This window comes from Thunnus thynnus, chromosome 4 (assembly GCF_963924715.1).
Source record: "Thunnus thynnus chromosome 4, fThuThy2.1, whole genome shotgun sequence".
Taxonomy (NCBI): domain Eukaryota; kingdom Metazoa; phylum Chordata; class Actinopteri; order Scombriformes; family Scombridae; genus Thunnus; species Thunnus thynnus.
This window is the reverse complement of record NC_089520.1, coordinates 23,528,481-23,552,167: the sequence shown is the minus strand read 5'-3', so window position 1 is coordinate 23,552,167 and position 23,687 is coordinate 23,528,481. Positions and strand designations below refer to the sequence as shown.

General features: G+C 43.5%; 1 protein-coding gene across 3 annotated transcripts in view; it reads right to left on the bottom strand.

Moving 5' to 3' along the window:
• The window catches only part of foxp4 (forkhead box P4), a 95,670-nt gene that overhangs the window by 49,955 nt on the left and 22,028 nt on the right, over positions 1-23,687 (bottom strand). For all 3 annotated transcript variants that reach the window (XM_067587734.1, XM_067587733.1, XM_067587732.1), the window contains exon 2: positions 10,988-11,167. In XM_067587734.1, the coding sequence (XP_067443835.1) occupies positions 10,988-11,158 (171 nt within the window). In that variant the 5' untranslated portion in view covers positions 11,159-11,167. The remainder of the gene's footprint in view (positions 1-10,987; positions 11,168-23,687) is intronic.

Below are 23,687 nucleotides of genomic sequence, written 5' to 3'. Positions count from 1 at the left end.
GCAGTCTGAACCAAAGCCTGCTAAAGCCGCTCAATTTCACGGTGGGTTACAAATAAACTATGCTCTGCCAAGACTTCGCCCCTTTCCTCTTACTCTTCCTCACGTATGCCTTCTCCTTTTCTGGTATTAATCAGGTCTTTCCGGCCTCCCTCACCAGCTTTCCTGCCATTTGTTTTCGCTCATAGCAACGTGGACTTCAAACCAGTTGTCCACCAATATAAATGGCACTGAGTACCTCAATGTGTTTAGGCCTCCCGCCGCCGAGCTGGAACTATCTGGGACACCTTCAGAAACACCAGCCAGCCGCGATCCCGTTCAGCTATTTAATGTAATGTTTCCGCAATATAAAGGCACCGTTCGAGAGCTGAGGTTTTAAAACGGCTGAAGCAAGCTTCTCTGGGCCCAGACTGACCATTAAAGAGAGGAAAGACCGCGTTCAAGAGCCAATGCAATAAAAACTCACAAACTCCAAAAGAACTTCAAAATATGCCGTAATGTTTGAAAACCCTGGCCGATTTTAGATTTTTTTTCACATCCTATTTTTCACAAAAGGGACCTGTTCTAAACTCTGGGGACCCTGCCGTTTTCCAGATGGTTCTCTTCAGTTCAAAACTGTTTTGTGAAACGAGAAAACCTCTCCCCTTCAACTACGTCCCTACACTCATCTAATGTTTCTATTGATTCACAGGGGTATACGTACGGTCATAAAAAGGAGCTGACTGAATACCCAGGACTGCTTTATATCATGACACAATTCATCATCATACACACACGTCTTGGACACACACAGGAAAAATCTTTCTAAGGAGATGTTGTCAGCTTTTCTCTGTTAAGTGAAGGGAAAAGGGCATCGAGAGATAGACAATTAAGGATAATGATGAGGTGAGCAGGGACAGAAAGTGAGAGGAACTCCCTTCCTGAAAATATAAAAGCAGCCCCCTCTGTACTGTAGGCCTCATCTCAGTCCAGGCAGCTAATTGATGGCAAATAGCTCTACAGCATTTCCTTACACACACACACACACACACACACACACAAATACACGTCATACATTATATACACATATGCAGTTTCCCTGTGGTTTTCAATACAGCTCGTTTGGCAAGAGAGGAAGGTCTCACTCCAGACAGACCCAGCCCACAGCGGAAAACACACACACACACACACACACACACACACACATACACACATACACACATACACAGACAGTGTACCTTGTAATATTTAGCCCTCATCTTGTATAAGTTAGAACAGTTAAGTAGTTTGGTCATGCTCCTGGGAAGACAAGGCCACTTAGGTGTTAGGTCTTAGTTGGGTGACCTCCAGAGTTTAAGCTGCTTCTCCTGCCCAACAAGAGAAACTCCTAAGAGGGGAGTCTGTGCAAGGCCAGCCCATGATGAGGATAGCACTAGCCTGGCAACCAGGCCTCACATATGGAAACCGTTTAACTGTTATTATTAATAACCAAAAAATATATATATATATATATCAAACTAATAACACATGCAAGACACTGCCAAGACTCAGCTTAGGAGACAGAGGGAAAACACATACATACACAAACAGAGACTGTCTGCCATGCGCATACATACACAGGCACATACACACATGAAGACAAATGTACACACACAGACGCCTATTGGTTAAACAGAAAAACACGTTCCTAGTCAGTGGCCTGTAAAAGTATTAGCCCGCCTGCCTGCTTCGATGGAAATAAAAGTCTTTCATGTTTTTGGTTCAGAGGGTTTTTACACCTGGTTGTGGCTGTGGAGATGGCGATGGACACACCCTCACACCCACCCATACCACACAAACACACACACACACACACACACACAAAAACCAGGCACACACAAACACCGGAAGTGGGCAGACTCAAACCAGGCTGGCTGCTGTACAAGAAGTTTTACTTCTAAACAAGCACAAAATCTTTAACTTCCCCAAATGAGAAGCAGGGGTGGGGTGTGTTCCAAAAAAAGGGAAATGGAGAAGTGTGTGCTTGCGTGCGTGTGTACTGGACTATGTGATTTAGTAAGAGGGTCAACCCAACCATATGTGAATGGGCACATTTTTCAAATCAAATTAATTCATAAATAATAAATTAATTAAATTATTTCTGCTACTTTTTTTTTTTTTTAACAAAGTCTTATTTTGTACAAGCAACAAAAGCAATCAGGCAGGTTTTATTTACAAGTTAAAAGTTTATCTGTAGAACAAACAAAAGCATACACAATTCTCTGGTTCATCACTATGAGTGATGCCTCTCGCATTACAAATTGTCATTTGATACATTGTTATTACAAAAATATTGATTCAATAATTCAAACCGCTACCTTATCTTATCTCAAATTAAGTTTCACTCAAATATCTTTTTCATATGTTCTTATGAGTTATGGAAAACTTAATTGACTCAACGACAAATGCGTTCTGTCTGTCAGGGGGAAAAAGGCCGTCATGCACCGTCCCAGAGCTCGAGAAGAAAGCAAAAGAGAGAGAACGAGAGAGAGAAGAGCTACATTCCTCTCCTTCTCCCTGTTGACTCTAATCTCTCCTTTAAAATTGCTCACACAAAGAACCAGCACAGACTAGCTAATTAGCAACACTTTAGGCCTGTGCAGCTATTGTGTGCGTGATGTGTATATGCGTGAGTTCATTGTGTGCATCCCGGGCTCTCAACTGTTTCCAGGGTAACTACTTGCCTAGCAGTCTTGTAAGCGTTGCACATTTTGTCTTTATTCTTCACGTTCTCTTGTTCCCCTCTTGGTGTCCATCTCTTTCTGTGAGTCCGGAGTAGGGGAATGAAGGAGTACGGACTTTAAGAAAAGAGAGGAGACTAAGACCCAGAAACGAGGACCTTGTGTGACCTGTGTGTGTGTGTGTGTGTCTGTGTGTGTGTGTTGGGGGGGGGGGTTAACTAGTGTTAACTAATGCTCTCTTGTTTGGGTGCCTTGCCTCTAATGAAGTCTGAAAGAGTGCATCTAAGCACACGTCAAGTAAAACTTCTGCTTTTTGGTATAGAAAGCAATAGACAGTGACCAACAGGAAAAAGCAGCCACCCACCCACACACACACTCATACACACACAGTGTCACTAACCAGTACTAGTAATGAGGTCATGCAGCTTTGCCCGCTGACCTATGACCTCTTAAAAAGGCCTCAGTCACCATGGCAATACCCTCTAAAGAGTCAGAGTCAACAATCAACTTTTTCACCCTCAGAAAACAGAAACTTCTCCCGTGTCTGTCCCTGCACATGTGTGAGTGTGTGTGTATGTACGTGTGTGTTATTTACCTGACAGCACAGCCAGGCCTACCAAGTGTAAGTGCTTCCAAACACTCCCATGGCAACCAAACCCAACCTAACCCCTTTAGGTGCCCGGGGATGTGTATATAACTCAGTCTCCACAACAGAGATAGGACAAACACACACACACACACTTCTTCTTCTGTTGGTATCTGTCTATTCTTGTTTCTGAGCCTCTTGGCTGGTTCGGTCGACCAACCGTGACTGTGTCCACGCTGGCTGATCTGGCCTGGTGGACCATGTCTACTATCCGTCTAATATTTATCCATGAGGCTTGTAGTCTTGTAGTATGATTCTGTGAATCACCGCAGACAATAAACTGTATTATTAAATATATTTTACAGTTTGGTCAAGTCAATGTGTAAACTATGACATGTCTATTAACTATGGTTTCAGAAACTTTGTGAGCCAAGAACACTGTGCTGTAATTAGAGAATGAAAGTGTTCATGGAGGTCAAAGAAGAGGAATTGAATGGACATCGATAGTGAAAACTAAATTCTCTTCTCCAACTCTCACTCAGTGGATTCTCCAACACTCAATGGCCTGGCTGGAAAAAGCAGTAAAACAAAATTTATGGACGCTCATAAATACAACATCTCAGCATCTCAGAATTAGATCTCGATGTGTGAAAGAAATGAGGAAGGGGAGTCATGTGAAACACATTACTGACCATGTGATTTGTACCTATGTGCAGGTGTGTTTGTCACATTGTGTGTGTGTGTGTGTGTGTGTGTTTACATGGCTGGAACACGCAACTGGAAAACTGTATGTGATAAAGTGTGTACATGTCTCAAATCCTCCACAACCAATGACTGTAAAAACAGTTTAGAGAAAGGACGGATGTCTAAAATCTGAATATTCAGCATGTAATAGCATTCATCAATCAGAAGATTCATATATAAAGAGATTGACATGGCAACAAAAAGGGACGTAAAAGTCAGGAGACAGATAAATAGATCTGCTGGTGCTTTTAAGACTCCTACAAGGAAACTATAAAAGAAGGAATTGTCATTACGTCACTGTGTAGCACGCGAACACACATTGGTGCCACATTTGAAAGCTCTCTGCGCAGTTAGCGTAGTGGTGCGTGATGGCCAGACCACTCCTTCATCTCTCCCCTCTCAGCTTCACAGGTTATCAATCTGGGTGATGGAGACACTGGTGTGTTGGTGTGTTGTTATTTAGCTAATGTTTCATGTGCTTTTAAGGTACATTTCATTTGATTTGTATGTCAATTCAATCATTTATTTGCATGCAAGTTACGTTAATGTTATGCTAGATTTATAACAGACTGGAGCTTCTTATGCATGTGTGATTGAAATTAGTAACAGATTAATGTTAATAAATTAGCTAAACTGTGATAACACCCTAACTAAATGACCTCTGAGCCTGTTAGCCAGCGTTATGTACCGTAATCTACAGTTTATATCATGACCAGGTTGACAGCAAGGCACCAGATTAATGGGATTACAGCCCAGGTGTTGATTTTATCATGGCAGAGATTGCTTCAGTCATAATTACGATGCATTATTTTCTGATAAACAAGTTCATTGTTTAAAGTTTTTCTTAAAGTTTCTGATAGCAATGAAATGTTTATCTTTGTTGTTTTATAGCTAAGTGTTTGTCTATAGCCTAACAATGCACAATTAATAATCAGAGGAGGTTTGTAAACATTTCATTTGAATACGTGATATTCCCATAACATTAGCTATTATTAGCCCTGTCAATCATCCTAAAGCAGCCTCTGATTGAAATAAAAGGAAGAGAGAAGGAATGAAGAATACAGATTTGTTTATCCTAAACATCAATGTTTTCAAGGGACACTTAACTCGCAACTATTTGTTATTTGCTATGGTGAGCATTTTAATTTGACTCGCCATGAGCCCTGTTCAGTATGCCTTTAATCATCTCTGGATGCTATTTGGAGACAAACAGCAAACAAACAAATGCGCACATTTCGAAACATGAAGTGTGTTCTTTCATTTAGTAGAGGCATTTCTTCATCAAAGGACATACGACGTAAATATGTTGTTTCCATGCGTCTCCCATAGGCTTCAATAGAACAGGCATCAGAGTCTGGCACCAAGCACAGCATTAGAGCGTTGGTATTATGACGTAGTGACCCTTCCTTCTTTTATAGTTTCCTTGGACTCCTAGAGGAAGTTGGTGTTCTATAGGTCTCTTTGTATCGCCACGGCAACAGCGGTGGGTGTTCTGTGATGCTAGGCAACCCAACTGGCCCCTCCTCTGTCTCAGCATGACCTCTGGTGACCTGTGAACTACACTGACCTCAGACATAAAGAGGAAGGCCTGGCCCAGACCGAGGGAAAGCTTTTAGGAGGTGACAGCACTCAGAGAGAGGCCTGGGACTGATTTACTGGCCCGCACACACGACAGACGGACACACACACACACACACACAAACAGGTTACACATCTAGACAGACACATAGAAAGGAAGACACACATGGGGTACAACCTGTCATGTAGATGCACATAGTGTAATTAAAGAAAATGTGTCTGAAAATGTCTTTTTTTCTTCGTCTCCTCCTGCTCCTCACTAGCCACCTCTTCACCTCCACCTCCTCTGCACTCCTGACCTGAAGGTGAACTCTAGCGGAGAGCTGGAGGTCAAACAGGACATAACTGTCCCAGTGACCAGCATTCACCTCCCATAATTTAACAAGGCAAAGCAGCTGAAGCCATAGAATCACATATGTCACAAAACCTCCCCACTTCCATCCATACAGACCATAATTACTGAGTCTAGCCAATCTAACAGGAAGCCATACGTTATCTGAATCATCCTGGGTCTCTCATCATCTGTTAACACACGCACACACACATCAGTCTCATACATCTGTCCGCAAAAGCATTCCCGGCATCAAACCCAAATGCGAGCTCTCGCACATACACACAAAACAGCTATCTTTCATCAGTGTTTGTGTATATCTGAGATCTGTATCGGTTCCCCCTGATCTCCAGTCATCACTTTGGCTCCTTAATTACACCCTTCATTAACTCACATCAGCCCTGTGCATGTGTGTAAGCGCCTGTGTGTATGTGAGAGAGAGAGAGAAAGAGAGAGAGAGAGAGAGAGAGAAAAAAAAACAAAGATTGTTGGTATATTTGTGTGTGTGTGTGTGCAAGCAAGAGAGTAAAAAAAAGGAAAGACCTGAGGAAAAAATAGAACATGACAAATGGGAGTTGGGATCGAAGCTCCAAACCAATTTCTAAAGCTGCCTTTTTCTCAACCAATGTTCCTTTAAAACCCTTGGGGAAGGGAGACCACCACTACAATCTGCCTCTCACTTTCTATTTGCGCGTAAGAGCAAGCTGAGGGCAAGAGAGAGAAAAAGACAGTGAGAAATAGGGAAAAACCCTCGCTGGCTCGTTTAGCCGACCGATGAGTGGCACTCGTAAGAGGAAACGGCACCTTTTTGTCACCATCCCTCTCTCTTTCCTCTCCCTCCTACTTTCCCCCCTCTCTCTTCCCGTCATCACCAGCCCGCTACTACTGTAGCTGTTGGAACACCAGGAGCGTTTAATTGATGGCGAGGGAAAAGGAGGAGACAGAAAAGGGTGAGAATAGCGGAGAGGGGGAGTGACGGCGTTCAAAGTGCGGACTCACATCTGCAAAAAAAAAAAAAAAAAGAGGATGGGGGGGGGGGGTGAGAGACGTAAAGAAAAGGAAAGAATTGAAGACACCTGGTTCTCGTCAGAGCACCCTCCACCCAGACACACACACTCACAACACTTTGAGGTTTGTTAGGATTTATCCTGCTTACATTTCTCCTCTGCTATGCATCATTTCATGTCTACACCCGTGCCCGGCACCTCAACAAAGTGCCATACACTCTCCACTGCACTCTCACTTTTCCACCTCTCCCTCCTCTCGTCCTATAACTCCGTTCTTTGTTTTCCCTCCCTACCTCCCCTCCTCTACTCCCCTCGTGATGGGGCAGAACTGGTCTTCGCCCCCTCTTCCCTTTCTTCCCTCTCTCTTCCCTCTCTCCTGCTCTGTTCTTTCTGGGGAGGCAGACAGGCCACATTCCACAGGGAGGCCCAGGCGCCCTTTTCTGACACGTCTCAGCGTTACACCCCTCCCTCATCCCTCTATTCCTGCTCTCCGGCCCACCAATGCCCCCCACTCCCTCTTTGCCCCTCCTTTTACCTTCATTCCCTCTGGCTGTATGTCCCATCTCTTCAATCCCTCCTCTTATCTCACCCACTTCCCCATTTGGCAGCTGACCATCATAGCTACACCATCTACCTGTGATCAATCAATATATCAATATATCAATCTATCAATCTATCTATCTATCAGAAAAAAATAAAGAGATAGACAAGGACAGAGGCAGAAAAAGAGGAAAAGAAGCAGAGAAAGATGGAGACACTGAGACAGAAGACAGAGGGAGGCCAGAGGAGGGGTTTGACGGCTGGAGATGGCTGTGATTTCTCTCAGGTTCCCAAGGGGCCCAAGGAAAAGACGGCTTTGTGTTCTGACAACACCGCTCTGTCAGGAGTTCTGTGTGTGTGTGTGTGTGTGTGTGTGTGTGTGTGTGTGTGTGAGTTTGTCTGTGTGTCTTTTCTGCTCCAGTGCGCACTGGCATGGTGTTTAAGCACCAACACTAGTCTACACTACACCTTCAGGTGAGAGACTCAAGCGTGGAGGAGAAAGGAACAAGAGGAGGAGGAGGTATATCCAGGACTTTCAGGTTAAAGCATGAGAGCAGGTCCTTTTACAATGTTGTCAGGGAACCAGTGTCAGTATAAGGGCTGTCTGTACCAGACAATATTGATTTTATGAGTATATGGCTTTGTGGCCACAAAGCAATACCTCACCAAACAGACAGATGAATGTATCTACAGGTTTCAAGAGATTTAGGACGGTCACTGCAATTTTACAGTAAATTTTTCCTGACGTGTAAGTCAAAACTAATTTAAAACAAAAAAATAAAAAATAAAACTGAGTAATATGTTCAGCATATTTTACTACAAGACCTGTTCTGTAATAATTTAAAAGTAAAAAAAAAATCTACAAACCTACAAATGTAACATATTATCAAGGTCCTAAATTTAAAATAAAAGTAGATAGATTTTTGGACTTTTGAGGGGTATGAATTGAGAAGAAATGAGCAAGAGTGAGACCAAAAAAAAAAAAAAAAAAAAAATCAGCTGGTTGTGATATCAGAGCAGCCACTCAACAGTGCTCACTGGCACAGAACTCCCATCTTATCCAGGGGGTGAGGGAGTGTGAGAGGGGGAGAGGAGAGGTGTACGAGGGAAACCAAAAGCTGGTAATACTGAGAGAGAGCTGGCAGGGACACGCACACACACAAACATAAGTAACTACCCTCCTTCCAACATTTATATTTCAGAAAGGAGAAAATATAATCGTAGTCATTCAAAGTTGGACAAACTTGATGCGACAAATTTCAGGTTTCTGAAGATTACACTCATAAATTCACCTGCCTCTATTCCTGCTAGTTGTGGGAATGAGATTATATCATGATTCTTATACACTATATAGAGAGTCATCTACAATACACCATGATATATGTGAAACTGCAGAGGAAATATATCCGTAAAATGACCAAAACACAAATATTTTTAAAAAAGAACATGGTGCAAAAAAGTTAACACATACAGCAAAAATTACATGTGTGTAACTGCTTAAATGTACAATAAAACAGTTGAACTTGAAAAAGCTGAATAGTTCCAGAGTCGCAGAAAAATATCCGTAGAACAGGAAGGACACACCTCTGCCTCATGGCAACGTTGATATTTTCAATCTGTGCAAATTGAGTTTAACAGTAAGCTCTAAATAGAGAATTACTACAATAAATTACTGTGAATTTACTGCTACAGTACATATGTGGATGTAACATTTTTTGCGAGGTGGGGTTGGGATCTGGAGGAAAGGTTGTGCTTGTCTTTCATGGTCCACAGCGGATAGAAGGAAAAAGAAGTACAGTGAGAGAGAGGAAGAGAAAAAGATGGAAAGAGAGAGGGAGGTATGTTTGTGGTTGGTAACCCGCTCAAGAGAGGAAATACCAGCGTGCGCACACACACACACACATATATACACACACACAGGTGCAAAAACATAGAGAGCAGAGACCCGTCCGAGAGAATAAAGACCTGCTTTGTGTGAGCTACAGGTTTGGTGTTTATGTGTGTGCATTTGTGCATAGCTGTGTGTGTGTGTGTGTGTGTGTGTGTCCTCGGCTGAAGGTTGCTGAGGAAGCAGGGTGAGGATGCAGTCAGGGGAAGGAGGGAGGGAGAGCAGGACAGGAGTAAAGGGCCTTGAGTGTTCTTCATTCACCTACGGCTCCATCATTATAATTAGGGGGAATAATTTTAGCAGCAGGGAGGAAACCCTGATTTTTTCCCCCTGGGTTTCCTCAACTAGAAACTCAGCTGGTGTCGGAGAGCCCAGAACTCACACTGACCCTCTGTGATGAGCGGATGGAGTCCCCCCCCCTCCCCTCCAAACAGCCAGTACATCAGAAAGGGAAAATAAAAAAAATAAGTATTTCATCTCTCTTAATCTCTTCGTCAACTGCAGCAAATGCCACATCAGTGACCGAAAATCATGAATCAGTGAGTTTCCATCATTAGATGACAACACTCAGCGGACATTCTTGTGTGGTTATGGGCAAATGACTAATGTAGAGACCTCTGGACAAAAACACATTTTAAAATGCTCTGCACTGTATGAATGTCTGTGTGTGTCTGTGTGTGTGTGTGTGTGTGTGTGTGTATTATGTGCGAAGGCTGAGGTCCTTCAGAGAGCAATCAGAAAAGAGCTATGTGGATTTTTGGGGGAATGAAAAATAAAATGTAGAATTTCATCCAAGAAGTTCCGGGAAGTTTGGAAATTCCATTTGACGCAGTGGCCAGTGTGTGTGTGTGTGTGCCTGTGTGTGTGTGTGTGTGTGTGGAGGGATGGGATTGTGTGTGGAGGGGGGACTGACGCACAGGAGGCAAGATAAATAGCACAACTGCAGACACTACACGCTGACGTGTCAAACACACACAAACACTGCTTCATGGATCAGTTAAATAATAAAACAGAAAGACACAGAACTATGACACACACACACAGAGACTCCTTGTACATCTGAGTCCTGCATCGAGAGTGTGTTTGCACGTCATAGCGAGAATGCGAATGTCTGACCCCCCACAGCAGGACAAAATGCCTTCTCTCACCTAGGCAGAGCTTAAAAGTCAGGTATGTCTCATTTTTCTCAGCCAGTACGATGTAATAACATATCAGTGGGAACCTCACGTGTATGAATAATTCTGGTGAACTTTATCCTAGTGTCATTAGTTGGCACATTATAAACGGTGGATAATTAAAGCAACAACGAGCCAACCTGTCAGAGCTTTTCACCTTTTGCACATGCAAGGCTGACAATTACCAGAGTCTGGCTGACTACGTGTTGTCACATCTGTACATTATGTAACGGCTTGGTGTGTACACGCTGTTCTAGACAATGTACTGTACATATGCTTATGAGTTGCACAAGTGGGAGGTGTTGCAAAACAAGTCTCACAAGCATGTACCTACAGGTACATATGTAAACATAATGTCAAGTGCATTCATAACATGCACGCAGAAACACACAAACGCCCCAACGCATGCACGTATTTGCCGCACACACACATACACACACACCTGTTGCTGTTGCAGGTGCAGCAAGTCGACTGGACTGATCTCTCCATTTGTGTCTCCGTTAGACCCGCCCTCTCTACCTCCCCCTCCATCTGATTGGCTGCTTAGGCTGCTGACTCCGTTCTGGCTGGACGGCGTCGTTCGAATGGTCTCAGAGGCTGATTCCACCATCATCACTGGCACCTGAGAGCAGAGAAGCGGGAGGGGGGTGGATGGGACAAGACAACACACAAGTTGAACAAAAGTGACCTGGGTAGTTTGAGCAGAAAGCCTGCTCCCATCTGAGTGAACAAACAAGGCACGAAACTAAAGCAAGCACACGCTGAGATAGAGAAGTGAATTGTGTGTGTTTATGTGCGTGTGTGTGTGTGTGTGTGTTTGTGTGCACATGTACTTTCTGAAAAGGGCTTTTGGTCATGAGCCACCCACACACAAACATGCCCAAGCGGCCACAAAACAACACCTGAAGCAGACACTTTTTGTCTGCATGTAAATGTGCGTACGCGTGGATTAGGATCAGACGTGCAGCAAATTTAAACTGACAAGGCTGTTAATACTCGGCTATATAGTTAAATAACACACACATTTCTCCAATAATCAGAGGTGGCATGTGCGCGCTGTGTGTGAGACATGAGCAGGTTGGTCTTTGAGAGAGATCTGTTTGATGCACCTTCATAGGGCCTCTCTAATTAGAGCGTGTTCCTTCCACAAAACCAGACAAAACGCGCCGTTCCTGGATGTGTTGTTGTTTTTGAGAAACAACGCCTCGCAAACACACAGGCACATTTGCCATCGTTAGGAGCTGGAGCGTGGGAGAGAGGAGACACAGAGACACACACGTACGTGCGCAGAGCACACACAACTAAGCAGCTAATACAAAACAAAACAAACCTTCATACAAGCACGCAGGCTGTGAACTCCTAATGACAAGCTCAATCTCGTCTTGCTGCCTCATCCAGTTTTAGAAATTAACACACACAAGCGCATAGTTTTAGAGGGAAAGTTCTTTTGCTTTTATTTCAGCAACCCGGAGTCGGTACACAAAACGCCATCGAGGCATTCTACCTCGTCTGTGTGCAACTGTGTGTGTGTGTGTGTGTGAATGTGTGAGTTTTTCAGAGGCGCACAACCCATGCCTTCTGGGGAAACAATAAAAGCCATTTCATGAGAGAATCTAACTTTTCTTTTCCTCTGAGGCAAGAGCAGGTGAACCTGTGTGTGTGTGTGTGCATATTTTTTTTCTCTGAGACTCTGACAGCATGTGAGTGTGTGAGAGAGCACTGGTGGCTCTGTTAATGGTACCAAATGCTTGCTGAGGGACAGGGACCTCAGCATGTTTGTGTGCACGTGGGATAAAAGTGTGTGCAGGTGGATGAGTTAGCGAGTGTACAAAAACTATATTTTCACACTTAACTCTTTTGGTATCTAGCAATGCAGATAGTTATGGTTTTTGAGATGCCTGCTACAACGGAGAAGAACTTAATTTTATTTGAGCCATTCACTACACTGAATTTAAAACATTTAAAACATTTTACAGCAATTTTTCCCCCCCACAAAAACAGCACTCTGTTGCTGTGTGCTGTTTACTCTGAAATCTTTTTTCTGGGAATTCACTGAAAATTTCTCAAAAATGATTGCTGTTGAATTGCTCAAAGCCTGGGCACATCTGTATCGCTTAATGACAGAGTAAATGTAATTTTTCTAGATTCATAGAATTCACTCATAGTTCATTTTTGACCTTGCGAACAGCGGTTGACAAAAATGCAGTACTGTGTGGTAACATTGTCGCTGCTGTTACTGCTGTTTCCAGGGTCGAGAATAAACCTTCGATTTGTCAGAAAACGTAGAAATTTCAACATCCACAACTCCATCTGCTGAGGAAGATCTTACGTTATGATCAAAAGCTCCAGAACAGCATGTATATATTTTTTCATTTTTTTTATTTGGATGAATCGAACGTTTAAAAGTACAGGTTGCTCACGGACAGATTTCACCAGTTGAAAACTTCTCTCTAACAAGCCTCGCCATTTGAAAAACCACAAATCACACTGCAGTATTTTTCCTCCTCATTGACTCTCCCTTGTCTCCCTCCTGGCACCCATCCGCCTGTGAGGTTAAGACTGAGAAGTAGACCGTTATTGTGACATTTAAAGCTAGTCACTTAATCTCCAACCTCACTCCTCTTCCCAACACTCTCTCCCTTCATTCTTCCGCTCCTCCCGCCTTCGTCCAGACCCCTGCTAGGTCAAACTGCTCCCTGAGGCAATATTATGAAGCAAGGCATAGTGCTGAGTGATCAACAGATCCCACCGCACAGTCCACTGACTTTGCGCTGCAGTAGAAACTCCTCACATCATCACACGTCTCACTAAGCATGAATCACCGGCCTGCTATCTAGCCCGCACTATACTGCGCTGTGCTGTAATGTACTGTACACCCATCTGCTTCTTACTCTTCCTCATTGACCTTATTAGCAATGAGGGGAAGAGAGATATAGACAGACAGGGAGATAGAGCTCGCAGGTGGACAAGGACCTAATGGGAAAGTGTGGGGAGTGTGTAAAGGCGTGAGCGCATGCCCTCTCTTTCACACACACACACATACAGGCGGTGTGGTATGCTCGTCTAAAGGGTGTGTACTCTGTCATATCCTGTAATGGGTGTATATAAGCTGGTGTAATGGAGGTCGGAAAAAAGGCAGGGGCATAAATCTACCCTGAAGTCTCTGATTAGGGCTATGATACACACACTATGATACACACACACACACACTGCTTTAAGTTTAAGTGTTTCTGGCAGCGAAGAGGAGCTGCCCGTGCAAAGGCCTGCCTCAACCCGCTACTCACTCTTTCTGTGTCTCTTTTTCTCCCTCTCTCGCGATCCCTCTACATGCTTAGACCCCCTCCAGCTGAACCCCTGACCTGAGAGTGTGTGGGGAGAGACATTCCCACTACCCCGAGGGGACTGAGCGAGGGAGGGAGGAGCGCAGATCAGAGAGATAAAGAATGTGTTTGGAGGAGAAGGAAATAAAAGGCCTCCTTTGCCTTTTAATTGGGATGGAGAAGAGAAGAAGGAAAAATGGGACTCAACATGTTTCTGATGACTCCAGTGTATGTGTGTGTGTTTGTCTAAGAGGCTGACACCTACCTTTGTACTGTAATGGATTAGCTCACAGCGAACGCTAGGTGCATGTGTTTATGTGTGTGTGTGATTGATGAGTAGAGAGGAGCTGGGATGAGTCCTGTTTCGACACGCAGCCTGTTCAGATGTTCCCGAAAATATTGCACTAATAATAATCGGCTCTCCTTCTTTTCCTTCCCACTGCTCTGGGTGTGTGGAGTTCAAACAAGCCGAGCTAAATGCCCAGTGAGCTGGCTCACCACGGCTGACTCTCAGGCTTTGTTGGAGGGATTGGCTCTGTCAGATTCCTCCTGGTCATTGCTCATCAGAACTGTAATGCCGGACCAGGTTCACTTTTTGTGAGTGTGTGTGTGTGTGTGTGTGTTTGCGAGAGAGAGAGAGAAAAAGAGAGAGAGAGAGAGGGAGAGAGAGTTGTGTACAGTGTGTATTTATGTGTGCATCTGTGTTTACAGCAGCTTAGTGAGATAATAAGTCTTTATCATGTTATGCCTCATGTGGGAATATTTCCAGCAGTCCCAGAACGCCTGTTCTGTTTCCTCCGCCTTGCATCAGCTCGCAGGAACGCTGCTTATTAGGCAAAGAACTGAGGGAATAAGGGTGGGAGGGAAAGTAGGGGGAGGAGGGAGGAGGTAAGGGGGAAAAAATGTCTGTACCAGTATCTACACTCCATCATCTATCTACTTTCATCTGACTCTTGAATTATCTGTCTTTCTCCTACTCTCTGCATGCTGTCTTTCTCCCTCTGGTTATGCCTGGTAACTAGTGGCAGGTTCAACCCTGGAAAACATTAAAGTTCTCACCCTGAAATAGAATCCACATAGGTTATTTCTATGATCTTTGATAGTTCAATCAATATTTGTGAGCAAGAGACACACTCTTCCAGAGACAGAAATCTGAGGAATCCGAGCTCTAACCTGTTTTGTAATCAGGAAACAGAATTTGGAGGAGCCTCTGTTGACATGTGTGGCTGTGTGGATTCATAAAATTTTTGGTTTAGTTACACCCAAAGGGGCTTTATTTCATTATAATTGACAGTTACATACTAAAGAGCACATATGAGATAAATCACTTTTGCTGTCGTTCGCTGTCATTGTGTCCGCAAAATGTCCTATTTACTGTCAGTGGAGCATATTCAGGATTTGTCACTTAAAAACATCACAAAGAGCCTTAGCTCTTTATTTCAATGCTTTGACAGGGATGTGAACACTGACATTCAAAGACAGATCCTAATTTAGTAAACACTTACACACCCTTATTCTCACACTCTCACCCTGCTTGCTGGCAAAGACTCCTCGACTAAATAAACCATGACACTGGCCCCGAGGGAATCTGCTTTAACCCCAAACCCCAGAACAAACCCAACAATCAGGTCTGGGCTCTTATGTCTCCATTAATCACTTGTTGGGTTCACATGTGAAAGTTGCAACCAGACACAATAAGACTGAAACAAAAAAAAAAATTCTACATGGCTTTTTCAACTTAGTAGCATTGAAAACATGAAATAAGTAAAACAGAAATAAACATGGGTTGTATTATTAATGTTTCAATAATGATAGGCTACTGAAACTATTGGAGAGACAAGGTGCGCTTGTATAATCATAGTTTCAGAGCAGAGTTTCCACCACAGCCCTGAACCTCTTATATATCCTGCTACTAAAGTACCTTTCTCTTTATCTTTCCATGAAAGCAGATATTTAACTATTTAACTAATGGGGCTAAAATGTGCGTGTCAAGTCCTGTTGATTCTTATAACTGCATCATTAAATTAATTACAGTCAGAAAGTTTGTACATTTTAAAGCAAATATGCACTGCTGTGTCACTGTAATTCAGTCGTTTCATACTTTTTTTTTTCTCCTAAAAAGCTGCTTATTGATACACACATTTTACTCGCTTCCTCTGAAGACTAAAGATATCAACATTTTGTCAGTGAAGTGACAAAAATGATTATGTAATCAGTTCCTGCATGCAGTCTGGATCTTTTTGGGTCTTGTTAAACATAAAAATATAAAAACAAACTGTGCTTAAAGCACAAAAAATACCCATACAGTATGGCTCACAAGTCTGACTCAGTATGTCTATAAATTTGCTTTCTACTAGCTGCCAATCTTCTCTACTTTCCTGCCTCTAAAAGAATGACATAGGGGAGAAGGAGAGGAAGAGGGATAGGAGGGATATCTGCGTGGCATTTCTGAGCTGACGTGTATTAGCTTCAATAAAAGAGAATGAGGTCAGAGGAAAGCAATAATACACACACATTCTCGCACAAGCACACACACACACACATACACACTCACACACAAACATACTGCACAAATTCTTTTTCCATCACTTCCCTGTCCAAGTTTGGTTGTTTCCTCAGCAGCTGGCCGTGGCTACATGCTACAGCCAGATCTGCAGCAGGAGACCAGAACCAGCGCAGCCAGGTAGCCTACTCTTCAGCACAGAGCTAAAGATACGTAGCAGCTAACAGCACTGCTCCAGGCTACTCTGGCTGCCTGCCAGCGCTAACAGGTTGGCTAACAGCAAAGGGCTAATGCTAGATGTCTGCGGCTGCCCTGGCCCTGCTCCAGTGCTAACAGGTGAACTCCATTATCCCACAGACAGATAGTCAGTCAGATGTGGGCCAATATCTACTAACGGCTGGCTGGCTGGCTGGCTGGCTGGCTGGCTGGCTGGCTGACTGACTGACTGGCTGACTGGTTGGCTTCAAAGAGCATCATCAACCCAGAGAGAGAAGCTAGCAGCGCTGGCCTATAGTCTGACCTCCAGTGTGCGTTGCAGCTGGCTAATGAAGAAGCCAGTGCTGTTGTCGGGGAGTGAAGAGAACAAGAGAGGGGCTCGAGAGCAGATGATAAGAAAATCCCCTGCTATATAAACACAGGGAGTTCTTCTATACTTCTGTAGGACTATCTGCCATATGGCGTTCAGTTTGTCTGAGCATTTAAGTGAATATGTGTGCGTGTAGCCTCTGCACGTGCATGTGTACTTTTCTGTGTATCGGCTGTACAGTATGTAACCTGCCATATATGCCCCCAACTCTCTTGCATGTGTACGCGTGCGTGTGTGAGTTGTGTGTCTTTTTGCCCGCCTGCAGTTCTCTGAAGACAAAGTCCCTGTTTACAGAGCCCATAAAGATTAGCCTCCCTCGGTCAGGTGGGTTCTGGAGCCATAGGTAAACACACAGCACATTCCGCACCGATGAGATCGCTCCGTATGTGTGTATGACCGGGGCAAACATACACTCCTGCCTTCACCTCGACCCTTCCTTTAGAGTGCAGTAAGTGATTTACCAGCCTGCAGACTGCTGTCTGTTCGAAATACTGGAGTCAGACACAAAGATACGCACACATACACACATGCACCACACACACAAATATTTGTAAAAGGAGCGGACTTCATGCACACCTCATTTATCTGAGCCTAAAATCACGGGTTGTACATTCCTAAAGAGGTAAAGCTCGCGCGTGTGCGTGCGCGCGTTCACGTGTGCCAGTTGGAAATCATCCTGTGATCATGAGGATGAAAAATCCCCGCTTTCCCCTTCATCTCTCCCCTCTGTCCTGAGAGGTAATGGAGGCTGAGGTCAGGCTATGACAGTCCACACGGCTAATACTCAGATTGTATTTAACATGGTGGAACAGAGGTGAAGCGGGGAGGTGGAGGAATGGAGGGCAAGAGGGAGAGGAGCTTGGAAAAAGGCAACGTGCCTTTATTTGGATCTGAAACCAGCTAGAGCGCCGCGGAGCAATTAGCAGCTCTGTCCTACGAGAGCTCTTTATTAGAATGACCTTCACTGTGAGGGGAGGGAGGGGGGTTGGGGGGGGGGACAGAGAGGGAGACACAGAGGGAGAGGAAGAAGAGAAATTTTGAGAGGGAGATGAAAAGGTGTCAGTGGGGAAATGGACAAATGACATGAAGTTGAAAGAGATGAGTAAACTGAGACATAAGTATATTGAGATTTAATTTTTGTATTTGTGCAACAGATGTGAGGTACTGAGGGTGTGTGGTGACTCTGATCTGTCTGGCCCACAGTCTGCCAAGTACGAAAAAACAGGTTGACATGGGTGACAAGAATTAATAAATGCAAACACACAATTGCAGTGTTCTCAAGCCTGAGAGATCAAATGTGTGTGTCCCTGCAGGTGCATGTGACCTGTCAAGAATACACAAATGGTAATCTTATATACAATATATATATATATATATATATATATATATGGTATAATGGTAGTCCTATTAACTATTATATGAGTGGACTAGCCTTTAATTTATATTTAGAGAAACTTGTTATTCTAACAAGAAAGTGCTCCCTTCCTGACACTGATATCCTCCACCTTCACCAAATAAAGGGCCAACTTCTTAACTTTAATTACATGGGACAATTTATATTTTATTGCGTGAAAAGATTAAATTGTGGAAGAAATAGAAAGAGGAAGTATATTTCCCAAAGATGTAAATTTGTTGTACTTGCCTTTAGGTGAGGCATAATTTATGATCAGAATTTGCATTACAAGGAAGATGAAGTGAATAGATTTAATATTACCTGAGAATGGGCAACAGCGACTTAAAATAATAAAGGGTTACAATGGATTTAAAAAATAGTGGTGTAAAAAATATAAATAAATAAATATCAAAGTGGACATGATATAATTTTATACATCGGCTTTCAAGTCGGGCACTTTGCATTTCCTAGTTAATTAATAGATTGGATCAGAGCGAGTTTAATCAAATATAATTGAATAAGTCCACAGTAAAAACAGGCCAGACTTTAAAGGAGACATGCGGAGAAAATGATAGCATGTCCACTTTTCAAATTAATTGAATTTTAGTACTTTTGAACTTGGTCCAAGCTGTTACAGAGGTAATTAATTCACATCCTATCCAAAAGTGCTAAAACAAGATGATATCCCTGAGCATTCAATACGGATGTGCACACATACACGCACACTCAAACAGTTTTTTTCTTTCAAAAAAGCAAAAATAAAAATCAACACTGTTGCACACCAGTGACAGTCTATAATGTATTCCATGTAATTGTTAGTTTTCTGTTCTTTTTGCTCTTTTCTCCTTACTTTTGTCTTACAGGCCACAACTAAAATATTAATAATTTCTCAGGCGGTTCTCATTGTATTAAAAAATGTCTCCTTTATAATTTATCAGAGAAAGAAAAATCTTTGTTATAGTGACAAGCATGCTAATTAATAGAAGTAGAAGGAACATTGAGAGAAGTCATACTAATTTGGAACATGCTAATATTAATAGAATAATTTATGGCACAGTATAAATAAATTAATAGAGTAATTCGTTTGAAAAAGAGATGCCTTCAATTCAATTTAGGAGAAAAGAGCAAAAAAAAAAAAAAAAAAAAGTCTGCCTCTTGGACAAGGACATTAATAACAGTGCTCTATCACCAGTACAGAAAAGGAAGAGACAAACTAAACATGCACTGTTCACTTTTAAAACGCATCAATATTTCAGTTTGCTAATGAAAATTGGATGAGCAACACTTGTATTTCCTGCCTTGTTATTTTCATTTGCTGTTTAAGGACTTTTTGACTAGTAAATTTGTGCAGAATCTGCAAAAGGCAACTACATTTAGTTTTTTTTTTTCTTTGTTTCTTTTTTTTTTTCTTTAAATGAGATGCCTCTTACTCTTCTCATTGGCTTCATGTAAACTAACAGCTGTGTGCCAGGCAGTGGGTGAGAGAGGCAGAGAAATAGATGGAGAGAGGGAGAGAGTAACAAAGACCGAGAGTGAGAGAGAAAGAGAAGTGGACTGGGTCATTACCATCCTTATTACTCCTCATTAAAATACACCCATCACAAAGACATTCTGCTGTGTGTGTGTGTGTGTGTGTGTGTGTGTGCGAAAGTGTATGTGTGCGCCTGCACGCACATGCCCGTGACCGAGCATGAGCATGTGCATGTGCGCGTTTCTGGTGTTCCTGATGTGCACATGTGCGTCCGTATGCAAAAGTGACAAAAAAAGAACAATATAATTGGAGAAATGTACGCAGTAATAATAGGTATTCAGAAAATGATAATTCATATTAAACAGGGTGCACAAAGTCAGCCTCATTTGCATGTTTTAGATTATATGCATTTCAAAAGTAATTTCCGCAGGGCATATGAATGACATTAATTCCCGGGCGGGTTCTGCTATAGACCTCAAACTATCAAACACTCAAACATTTAACAGATGAAAAAAAGAGGGAGCTAGTGCCTTGGCAAGGGGAGATTTCAAGGTTAAAGTATTTGAATGTGAATTTTTAAACTTCTGTCTTGGTTTGTTTAAAGTTGCTCCACAGCTAGACTAAGAGTTACATTAATTTGGAGATTCAGTGAACCACAGATATTTTTTTTCTTACTCAGCTATATGTGTGCATAATGTGTGTGTGTGTGTGTGTGTGCGCGTGTGTTTTCCTGTACCAGTCCGAGAAAGACACCTCTCCTCCTAATCCACCACCATTTCCTCAGCAATAAGCCTGAATTGGTCTGACTCACTTTGTGAGTCATGTGCTTGTGTCACTCCAGAACCAGACTAGAACAATCCGACAGAGAAAGAGAAGACAGAGCTCCGATCGGCCACATTAACTGACCCTAAATGATAGAGGGGAAAGGAAAAGTGATGAAAAGGATGAGAAAAAGGATGTGGTGAGGGAGGGGATGGGGACAATGGGAAGAGTGGGGAGAGGGAGAGGGAGACAGAGGGTTCCCTCTCCTCGTCTGTTCACGCCGAGAGGAAGACCCCGGGGCAGGAAACAGGCTGGATGAATGTGTGATTCCAGTGGAAAACTCTGGATGCCATGGACAACATTCTTCTCTTATTAGGGAATCTGGTCTGCAGCCACATTTTAGCGCCTGACTCATTACTGCGTATGTGTGCGTCTATCAGGCAGACACACGTTGCACACACACACACACACACACACACACCATCAAGATGTTCCCCACCTGTTATTCTCGCTAAGTTTTGGCAAATGCACAAAGTCATAGCAAGAGAGGGGGAAAAATAGTGAGAAAAAAGTGTATAGGGAAGGAAAGCTAAAGCGCTCTGCATGTCTGTGTCTTGTTTGTGGTTTGTCTTCATCTGTAAACAGAGCTGCTGCTGCGAGTATGTTAGCATGTCATTATCTCTTTAAGAATTGATGGCTTCGGTACAGAGGGTTCAAACTGTTTTGTTTGTGAGCGTTCAACGACTGATGTTGTACAAACACAACAACCGCAAAACACACACACATATCCTACGATGCAGATGACACACACGGGTACAAGGTTGCAAAACTCTTGTTGCTTCAACACACACATACACACACACTTATTTAACTGACTGTGTGTTAATAAAAGAACACAGATTTAAGAAAATACATTGATGGGCAAAAGTGGTACTTTCTTCATCCCTGCCTCCCTCTCCTGTATGTGTCCCCTGGCCACCTTTTTTGTTGATGATGTTTTAAGTACTCTCAATGATGTGAAGCATTTTGTGTAAGCAGACTTCAGAGAGTGAAGGGGGAGGAATGAGGAAGGTGGGAGAGCATATCTTAGGGCAATAAAAGTGGGCTAATTGGGGCCTGGGAAACATGTTTGTTTTCTCGCTTTTTCTTTTTCCCCCTTTCATTCTTTTTTTCCCAGCCAGTCACAGCAGATCTGTTCATCTAAGCAGGACGAGAGGAGAAAGCAAAGAGGATTAGATTCTGTAAGACACAAATCGTTACGGGTGTACACACACGGAGGCACATACACGGACAGATTTAACATGCCATAAGGCAACCGTGGGGTGTGTGTATTGAACAAGATCTATCTGGCTTCACCAAATGACCAACAGGGTGCAGGGCTCTCCACTGGTCCACTCTGCCTTATCAATACGCTGCTGCTCTGACTATTCAGCGGCAAAGAGCTTTCCTACGGCTGCAGCTCAACACTGGATCAATGTTATGAGCAATGCAGACAAACTGCTGCTAAACAGACTGGCCCCTGCCTCGAAGGCCCACCACTGCACCGGCTCCCCTAGGCTTGGATCGTTCCACTAATGGAGGTCTCCGCTGGGGCCCCCGAGGGCCCCTAACCACCAAACAAGCCCCTGAGGACTCTCCCCCCTTCTCTCCTCAATCTCTCTTTCTCTCATCCCCCAGTCCCTCAATCGTTTCTCCATCCACATGGATGTATTGGCCTCCACCTCTTGAATCAGGATGGCTGACTTGTCGTCATGTGTGCATGTGCGTGTGCACACAATATCCGTACTAATATGGAGTGTATATGTTTCAAATTGTGATTGTAAAAGTCCAGCTTGACTGTTTCAGGTAGTGAAAAAGAAAGAAAAAAAATCCCCTCTCTCTCACCGCCACCCCCTCCCTCCCTCCCCCTTTGAACGTTACTGGGATCCCTCACCGCATGACTACTGACTAGTCATTCTCCTCGCCCCTGCATTTGTCTTCTTTAATAACAGTGAAAATAGCAAGACATGAAAAAAGCGATGGAAAGAACCTGCATATTTGTCATTTCCGATTGTTTACCTTTTTCACGGCAAATTGATTTTTACATCTCCTGTTACTGGAAGCTCTCTGGGCTCGACTGCCAGGCCTGTCTGGCTCTGGCCTCAGCTGCCAAACCCGTCTCTGGGCTTTATGACCTGGCTCTGGGGAGGACTTTTAAGGCTTTCAACTCACAAGTCATTTCAGTGATACAATACTGCTTTTGTCCTAACCACCTTTGTTGTTTTCTTTCTCTCTCTGCCGCCTCTCACTTTCTCTTTCTTTTATTCTCTTTTTATCTCTCACTCCCAAATCCTTTTTTCATTGGCTGAGTGCGAGTCGCAAAAGCTCAGGACGTTTTTTTTCTTGCCCGTACCTGTTTGTTTGCAGAAAAGGTGGACTTGTTGCATCATGACAGGGCAACTATCAAGAAAAGACGCGCTGTAGGACTCATACACTAAAACCTTCCAGCTGACATTTAAGTTGCTGTGAGGCGAGCCCGGTTGAAGCAGGGTAGAGTTTCACTGTGGTGGTTGGGCGGTGCGCTGTGGTTCGGATCTTCCTGGGTTCTGGTAGGACTGAGGTTTGCCTGCAGGGACCTCCAGTGAGCCAGGCAGCAGGCCTGAGCTAAACTAAGGCCAGCGCCAGGAATAGTCCTCAGTGCAGAGGGCAAGCGTAATGGTGTGTTTGTAAGGGCGAACCCAAACAAACAACCTGCAGTTTGAATTGAAGGACTGAGGGAGGTTCGGACCAGATGCTGTATCAACGGGGAGAAACACACACAAACACATAGCGTGTATGTATACAGAGAAGCAAAAGCTGAAATAGACTTGTGGCAAAAGAAGTGCACCATGTACATCTAGACTAGTCATGGCATCAGCCTCAGCACTGCGCACATGTCTGGACTTCTGCCTTACATGCAGCCTTTGTGTGTGTTTTGTATGCGTGCATGTGTGTCTGCGTGTGTGTGCTCATGCTAGCCGAGGTTTCCGCGATTTCTCTCCATATTCACACTAATGAGAGAAAACGGCCAGAAAACCTCTTCTGTAATAACTCCCCAAGGAGCAAGGTTTCAGCATGGCCATGGTGCA